General features: G+C 54.9%; 1 protein-coding gene across 1 annotated transcript; it reads left to right on the forward strand.

Annotated features, from left to right (window-relative positions):
- The first annotated feature begins 1,288 nt into the window (after positions 1-1,288).
- Myl2 (myosin light chain 2) lies at positions 1,289-8,605 on the forward strand. Its single transcript, XM_013360484.4, has 7 exons — positions 1,289-1,482; positions 2,708-2,797; positions 5,029-5,104; positions 5,993-6,097; positions 6,697-6,775; positions 6,858-6,906; positions 8,326-8,605. Exons 1-7 carry the CDS (start codon positions 1,372-1,374, stop codon positions 8,422-8,424), a joined length of 609 nt encoding a protein of 202 aa, XP_013215938.4. The 5' UTR covers positions 1,289-1,371; the 3' UTR covers positions 8,425-8,605.
- Positions 8,606-9,003: the final 398 nt, after the last annotated feature.

Below are 9,003 nucleotides of genomic sequence, written 5' to 3' on the forward strand. Positions count from 1 at the left end.
CTATTTCTGACCCCCAGTGCCACAAGATAACAGATACGTGCTGTATGAAGCCACCACGTCTGGCGACATTTTCATTACAGCAAACGGTCACAATACACTTGGTTTGTTTTCTGATTGTTCTAGAAGTTCCTGTTCCGGTGGCTCAGGCCAGGGTTCTCTCTGGCTTCTGAGAGCCTCAGTGTTTTTTGGGGGGGCTCAGCTGGACTCCGGAATGGTTGCAGGAATCTTGTAGGCTTTCCGAGTCCCACAGGCAGCCAGCAGGCAGGGGTCCAGCCCTGAGGGCCTGTGGTCAAGAGGGGAGGTGCTCAGGCCACGCCAGCCCGGAGGGCAGGGATGCCCCCCGCGCGCTGCCCACTTTGCTCCTTCCCCCCACCCCGTGGACCCCAAGCACATCAGACATGTGGCCCAGTGCCCTGGTCAGGCTTCGGTGTTCCCAGAATCCCCTGAAGCAACCCCACTTCTCCTCGATGGGGCCACTGTGGTCTTCATGTTCCAGTGGGACACAGAGGCCAAGAGGTCCAGCGCCCTATTGAGGACTCCGCACCTCCCACTCTCCAGCCAGAGTTCTGCTGTAAGCACCTCTCCACAGGCCCCGTAAGGTAAAATGCCTCCCAAGACAGCCCTGCTGGACAGATGCCCTCAAGGACACACCCAGACACCTGCCCACCTCAGTGGGCCCAAGCCCATCCTCACCCATGTCCAGGGCTCCCCACCTCTCCATCCCTGTGGCTGCAACAACCATTTTTCTTGGCCATTTATAGCTCCTGTGTTTTCACCCAGAGTTTTATCGAAAATCCATGGTGTGCCTATGAGCTGGGGAGACATCCATTCTGGTGCTGGCAGAGAAAAGCTCCTCTGGGTGTGCGTGTGCGTGTGCGTGTGCGTGTGTGTGTGTGTGTGTGTGTGTGTGTTGGCGTGTGTGAGTGGAGCCCGTGTATGTGCCTCTGCAAGTGCACATAGAAGGCCTCACTGAGAAGGGGATGTCTGAGTACAGATGGGAAGGAGGGGAGAGATAGAGCATTGCAGATGACTGTCGGGAAGGTGTGCCAGGTAGAGGAGGCGGCACAAGCAAAGCCCCTGAGGTGGGACCAGGGCTAACCATGACACAGAGTGTTAGAGAGACTTCCTCTCTCTGCCTTTTTCTCTTCCCAAATTGACAAGCACAAGTGTCGCCTGCCCAAGCGCCGCGGAAAGCATGCAGCATCTCTCCCATGACCCAGCCGCTGTCTCTTTAACCTTGAATGCATTTTTGGGTCTCACGTGTCACCCCATGGCAGTGGCCGCCAGTGAGCTGCCCTGACTTCAGAAGAACGGCATGGGGTGGGGGGGCCTTAGGTGGCGTCCGCTCACCTATCACTGCCAAAAGTGGTCATGGGGTTATTTTTAAACACAGGGAGGAAGTATTTATTGTTCCCAGGCTGGGAAGAGCTGGGCAGTGCGTGGGATTCTACTCGGGAAGTAGCCCTGTGTCCGTCCACCATGGTGAGTACCTCAGATTTCCAGGGGATGATGCTGGGGGCAGGGAGGGTAGGAAGGGGATGCTACTAGCTTCAAGCTGAGGACCAAAGCTGAGACGGGAAGAGAGAGCTCCCACAGACTGTAGCCCCATGGAAAGAGCACTGTGTGCCCTGCATGCTCAGAGGGACCCCATTCAGTGCCCTGAGTGGCCATAGCTGACAGCAGCTCCCAGGAACTCACAGAAACAAAATAAAAGAGTTAGCTTTTTTTATGTCTCGTCTGCTGACCTCTCGAGGAATCAATATCTCCCGGGGCTTGCAAAATGGGATCGAGCGCTCTTAAGGATCAAATTGTAATTCTTTTCTCTGGTTCAGGCAGCTGGGGAAAAGAATCTTTTTGTTTTCACCTTTTGAACTTGCAAACTTAAAACCTTCCCTCCCGTATTGTTGGGCAAGTGTTCCCATACCAGAAGAGGCAGCCCCCAACTCAGGGCACGGTGGGTCAGTGGTTAGGGGCACAGATTCTTGAGTCAGACTGTCCAAGTTCAACTCAAGCTCTGCCTTTTTGTGGCTGTGCCATCTTGGGCAAGTGACCTAACTCCTCTGAACCTTAGTTGCCTCCCCTGTTTCACAGGGATGATAATAATAGCATCTACTTGACAGAGCAGTTGGGAGAATTAAATGAACTGGTGCATGTGTTGTGTTTAAGCAGTTGCTGTTATTTAAAGTCAGAGAGAAGTGGGATTGGGGGGGGGGGAGTTAATTCCTTCTTCTCCGAACTGTTGACATGGTACAAGGATGGGACATTTAGGAAGGCGATTTCACTGCCATTTGGATCAAGGGAAAGTTGTGGGGCGGGGAGCAGATGGGTTGTAACGCCCTGGAAGGGCATCATTTCGTCTTGGCTCTCCTGATGGCTTGGTGAGCCTGACTTTTTCCTTCCCTCCAATCGATTCTCCTCATGTGTCCTGAGGATGGGTGCCATCTGGCTGATCTGCAGGTGTGGCCTCTGACCCCAGACCAGAGATGCACCTGCCCAGCTCTCAGCTTGCAGAGGAGCGGCCACAAGAGCCACGGTCTCTTGCAATAGGCCAGAAACTACTCCCAGGCCTCTCCCTGTCCAGCAGCACCACGAGATGAGTGGGGCCCCTTGTCACGGCAGCCACTGAGCAGGCCCAGCCCTCACCCAGGGTGGCCCGGTTTTCTAATTCCCAGCCTCTGCCTCCTCTAATCGATGCTCTTCTCCCCAGTCACCTAAGAAAGCCAAGAAGAGGGCAGAGGGGGCCAACTCCAACGTGTTCTCCATGTTTGAACAGACGCAGATCCAGGAGTTTAAGGAGGTGGGTGAGCTGGCCAGGCAAGGCCCTGGGTGGAAATCCCAGCCAGAGTCAGGCCCTCCTGCCTTCCCTGCTCCCAGCAGGGACCTCTCTGTCCTCTGAACATCCAGGTTCAGTGGGAATGTGTGTGGGAACCTTTTAAGGAGGTCATCTTTAACAACTTCTGCTGATCATCCAGCTAAAACATATTCCTGGTTGAAAAACTTTTTTTAGAAAAGCACCTTCAATTCTACCACTTGGAAATAATCAGTCCCTGGTCAGGACATAGCCTTGGAGTCATCTTTGTGATGTGTGCATCTACTGATCAAAGTTGCACCCCCATAAGTGCCTACATTTTTTTTCCTTTGAGCACTTCAGTGTCAGCATTTTCCTGTGTCTAGTTAAATGACTTCTTGGTGCATTTGTTTGGAATGTTATATTATCATAAAGATCACCTCATTGCTCCTATCTCTAAGGGTGAATTCCCAGCAGCAGAACCCCCAGGGTGCAAGGAACTTAAAGAAAGAGGGAGGGGGAGGCGGGAGGGGAGGGGGGAGGAGGGGCAGGAGGGAGGGGAGGAGGGAGGAGGAAGAGGGGCAGGAGGGAGAGGGAGGAGGGAGGGGGAGGAGAGAGGGGGAGGAGGGAGGAAGAGGAGGGGGAAAGAAATCGAGCAGAGCTGCTGGGGCAAACCCCAGTCCAGAATCCTATACTTTGAATCCCTGTCCCCATGGTCCCAAGAAGAAACTGCCTTTCCCCCACATTTCCATCAATATAGGGTCATTAGGTAGCAAGAGTCAACTTTTTTTCCAACCTGGAAGGGAAAAGCAGCATGTTCTGAGCTTTAAAACCTACAGTCTTTGCAAAATTTGTCCCTTTTAGTTATGTGCACCACCAGGGTGCACCTTGACGTTATCACAAAAGCAGGGAACCCAGCCCAGCCCTTCAACTCTGTCCAGCACCCCCCCCACCCCTCTTAATCCGTTTAGTTTCTTTTCTTTTTTAATCAGCGTCCCATGTGCCACACCCTGGATGCACATACCCAGCTTCAGTTGGATCCTCCCTCATCAGTCCCCTCTGATGCCTCCTCAGTCCCCTTGTCTCCTCCACTGACCTTCCCTCTGTTTTGATGAAATTCCCTGTTTCTTTTTATATACCCCCCACCCCCACCCCACCCCCCATTCTATGTACAGTCTGATGACGGAGCACCAGCTCCCTTGGACGTGTGGTCCCACGGTGGGGACTACTAAGCAAACCTCAGGACAGCCGGGCAGGATGCAGCCACTGCCCACGGGCTGAGAAGGACAGACTGCATTAATGTCCAGCACTGGGCCATCCACACCCCCACCTGGCCCTGGGGAGGGAACATGCTGAGAGACCAGGTTGGGGCTCACAGACAAGAGCATTCAGATTTGCTGGCAGGCCTGTCCCATGGGCCACCAGGAAAAGAAGGATGCAGTGCCACCATCCAGGGGCAAGCCACCCCAGCTCCGTCTCCCCACCCTGCCCCACCCTGGGCTGAGGTCAGCTGCTGGGGGTGGGGGCGGGCACAGCAGGTGCAAATACTTCCAGAAACCAGCTGTGCAAAGCACTCAAAAAGCGTACCCCGAAGCCCCATTTGTGACATGCCTGAGTGATTACAGAGCTCTGGGCGTCTCCCTGGGACCAGCTGGGGAGGTGACCAGCCTACCCTGCTTTACCGATGGCCCCCGGCATGGGAGTGGGGAGACCACATGAGACTCCAGGATTTCACCTAAAAAAAAAACAAAAAAACCAGCAGTTTCATGGAGGTGTAGTTCACATATCATGATGTTGGTCTCTTCAGGTGAAGGGTGCCATTTGTGGGTTTTTTTTTTTTAAGAGAGAGAGAGAGAGAGAGAGAATTTTTTAATATTTATTTTTTAGTTTTCAGTCGACACAACATCTTTATTTTATTTTTATGTGGTGCTGAGGATCGAACCCAGCGCCCTTCCTATGCCAGGCAAGCGCACTACAGCTTGAGCCACATCCCCAGCCCTCATTTGTGGTCAGGAGGTTTCCACGGTCACTGCTCTCCAATGGCAGGACACTCCCATCACCCTCAAAAGAACCTGCGTCCTGTGAGCAGCCCCTCCCACCGCCTCCCCCAGCCCCGCAAGCGTGTCCACCTGCCCCCTGTCGCTGTGCCTGGGCTGAGTGCAGAAGATCCCAGAAGCCTGGGTGCCCTGACCCTCGGCCCAGCCTCCTGGACTGACCAGCCGGTCCCCACCCTTCCACAGGCCTTCACCATCATGGACCAGAACAGGGACGGCTTCATCGACAAGAACGATCTGAGGGACACTTTTGCCGCCCTTGGTATGTCACCTGCCAGTCACTGGCAGGTCCCCTGTCCCATAGCCCCGGGGTGGGAGGGGAGACCCTCAGAAAAAGCCAACAGCTTGTCCTTTCCCAAAGAAAGACGGCGCCACAACTGACCTTCAGAGAACTTCAGAGGAGGGGACAGACGCCTTCCCGCACCTTTCAGTTTTCTTAGGAGCAGCTCCGCGCGGCCAGCTCTCGCTAGAAAGCAGACATTCTGCAAAACATACGGGAGAGGACGACGGTCCCCCGAAAGGCCACATTCCGCGTTAACCTTTCAGTTTCTCTCTTCGGAGTCTTTCTAGGCATATCTGTTGTTTTTCTCAAATAACTGGGATCGTTCTATTCTGGACTCAGCTTTATTTAACATCTCGAGGGTGTGATCGGGAGAGCACGGAGCTTCTTTCAAAATATACATGTCCAATCTGCTACCCCCACCCACCGCCACCGATCCCTATCCTCAGAACTCAGGGTCACCGCGAATATAGCTGCCCTAGCTTTTCATATCTAAAACAGAGACGGTGGCCAGGGGCAGCTTGTTCTTATTTGCATAGGGGGTTATAAAGGCATCATCAGGACCAAGAGCAGGTGTGTCAGAATCTCCGGGACCCACTGAGATCCTGTCTCAAAAAAATAAGGACAGAAAGGGCTGGGGATGCGGCTCAGGGGTAAAGCACCCCTGGTTTCAGTCCCCAGAACCAGCCGTCCCCCCATGGGCTGTGGGGGTGCGCCTGGCTTTCCGGCCCATGGGGAGCATCTCCCCAGGGAACTCTGGCCCCATCCTCCCCATTTCTGACTGTCCCTAGAGGAGATTCCTTGAGGCACAATGACAAATGTCAGCCACTGTCCCTCTGCCAGCACTGAGGCCCCATGTCCCCACTGCAGGGCGTGTGAACGTGAAGAACGAGGAAATCGATGAAATGATCAAGGAGGCTCCGGGGCCCATTAACTTCACCGTGTTCCTGACAATGTTTGGGGAGAAACTCAAGGGTAGGCCTGTGCACATGCTCCTCTGTGTGTGTGTGTGTGTGTGTGTGTGTGTGTGTGTGCGCGCATGCATGCATGTGCACATGTGTGTGCCTCTTAGCATGTCTTCGGTTCTGGGTGTCAATTTAAGCACTAGATGGACAGGGCTGGGAGAAAGTGGGCAGCTCCCAAGGACGCACCAGGGAACTGGAGGGAAAACAGGATAGAAATGTCAGCCTCCAAGGCTCATGCTAAGCACTTGGGTGCCTTACCTCAATGAGCAGCACCTAGGATGTAAGTTTCACTCTTTTCCCTCATCTATGGGTGGGGAACCTAGGCTCAGAGACAGAAAGTCACTTGCCTGAGGCCACACAGCTAGCAGGGTTCAGAGTCTTTCTGAAACCTAGATCAAACTTGACCTGCAGTTAGCTCAGACACACCTGGCCTCTCAGCTCTCTTTCAAAACCCCAGGCTCAGTGCCCAGAGGAAGGAAGGGTCTCCTCCCAGCTAGGCACGCAGGCTTGCTCTGGCCCCTCCATCTCTGAAGGGACTTGGGCCTTGCGTCCTGGGTGCCACGGTCCCCAGCCGCCTGCAGCACCTGTGGGCCCTGTTCTCCATTTCAGGGGCGGACCCCGAGGAGACCATCCTCAACGCGTTCAAGGTGTTCGACCCGGAAGGCAAAGGGGTGCTGAAGGCCGACTAGTGAGTGGCTTCCCCCAGGGGCGGGTGGCGCCTGTTCTCCTTGCCCCCACCTGGCACCTACACCTCTGTCCTCTCTCTGCAGCGTGCGGGAGATGCTGACCACACAGGCAGAGAGGTTCTCCAAGGAGGAGGTAGGGTCCCTTCAGGCACTCCCTCCCGTCCAGCGCCTGGTCCTCCCAGGGGCTCTGTCTCCACTGAATCACCCGTCCCAGAGAGGGAGGGAGGGAGCCCTGGCCGCATTCATTCTCTCAGTCACTCTGTGAGGATCAGGATCATTGTCATTTTATAGATGAGGAAACTGAGGCCTGGGGAAGTAAGTCACTTGTCTAAAATGACAGTGCTAATGGTGAACGCCAGAGCGGGGACCCACACCCAGGCCTGTCTGACTCCAGGTCCTGCCTTCCCCACATGCACTGAGACACGGTGAGAGCGCCCATTTACTGTGCCATGAAGGGCCACCATGGACTGTCGTGCAACCTGAGCACTGATCAACACCCCCCCACAGCACCTTCTTTCCTACAGGCATCCTAGATCAGGCTGTTGTTGCACACATTTCCCAGCAGGTGGCAGTAGTGAGTCCAGAAGAGGGGACATTAGCTAATTTGCCAAAAGTTCCTCAAGGAGCAACTGTCATGTGAACATTAATAAGGAGCCTTAAGGAGTCTATTTAAAGTAGCCACCTTGAGGCCTCTGGGGCCCGTGTCCATCCAGTTCCCCATTTTGTTCAAAATTCTATTTACATTTTTCCTACAAAACTCAAGCGATGCAAAGAGCGTCCTTCACCTCCCATTGGATGGGAGACCTGGGACAAGCTCCTTAACCTTTGTGCCTCAGTTTCCTCATCCGTAAGGTGGAAACGAGAGTGGAACGAACCTCGAGGTATTCTGTGAGGCTCAAACAGGCAGAAAGGAAAGCTCGGTTCTGTGACTGGGCGGCACCAGCATCAGCTGTATCAAGCGAACCACTGACGCTTGCTAAGTGGGAAATCTACGTGTTTAGGACAGATCTAGATTCCTAGTTTCCTTTGAGGAGTCTGGCTTCTTGCCTGCGCGGCCACCCTCAACCGGCCCAGCTGTGCACCCCCACTTAGCCACAGACCCCGCCAGGCGTAGGCTCCCTCATGTGACCCACCTGGCCCCTGAAGGGTGGCTGATCCCTCTGCTCCCCGTGGGGGCTGGGTGTCCAGGAACGTACCAGCAGCTCGTCCACTTGAGGGGCTGGGGTCAGCACCTGAGGAGGGAGGAAGGTGTGGAGCTGAGATTCAGGGTCAGCGAGGGTCTCTGCCTGGGACCTCCCTACTGTGGGTCTGGCTTGGGCACAAGGCTGAGCCTTCACCCCCACACCAGGCCCCGGTGAGCTGCCCTAGAGCGGGCATGACCTCGGGAGAGGGGGCTCTGCACAGAGGCAGCTGGACCCCAAGCCCCAGCCTCAGGGGAGGCCAGGATGGCCATCCCACACCCGCGCGTCCAGGGGCCTCTGCATCCGTGGCACGAGCCCCGCACCCAGCTCCAGCCCCTCTGTCTTGTTCAGCATCTTGCTGGTGTTTGCAGATCGACCAGATGTTCACGGCCTTCCCCCCTGACGTGACGGGCAACCTGGACTACAAGAACCTGGTGCACATCATCACCCATGGGGAGGAGAAGGACTGAAGCAGGCCGGCCACCTGGGCTCCCGGTCTCCTTCCCAGTCAGCCTCTACCCTGTCTGGCCTCCACCCTGCCCCGCCTCCATCTCCGTCTGGGTACTTACAGATGACCACGTGGCCACACAGCCTGCAGCTGGAAATCCATCCCGAGGCCAAGTTCAAATAAACAAGAGCTTGTGTGCTGGTCATGACGTTCCTCAGACAGAAGCGCCTTGGGAAAGGAGGGCCCTTTGCTGATCTGCACAAAGGCGGCATATGAGCTAATGCTGACCCTTTTGTCCTTATCTTGAATCTTAGTGACTCTTTATTTGAGATAGACCTTTGCATTCACTTAGGACTGTCCCAATCAAGGGCCTATTAACTGGATACCACAGCCCTTGCTTCCCAACAGCTCAAGTGTTCATAGAGCCCGGCTTCATGACACCTTTCCTTTGGGAACACCATGGGGATCGTCTCCCAGAGGCTGCGATGGGCCCCGTGAGAGTGAAGAGGGCTAAGAACATGGCTCACCAGGCAAAAATTGTGCCTGTTAACCATAAAAGGGCCATTTCAGGTCAGATAAAGTACAAGTTGTACTTCTCTCC

The sequence above is a fragment of the Ictidomys tridecemlineatus genome, chromosome 2 (genome assembly GCF_052094955.1).
Source record: "Ictidomys tridecemlineatus isolate mIctTri1 chromosome 2, mIctTri1.hap1, whole genome shotgun sequence".
Classification (NCBI taxonomy): Eukaryota; Metazoa; Chordata; class Mammalia; order Rodentia; family Sciuridae; genus Ictidomys; species Ictidomys tridecemlineatus.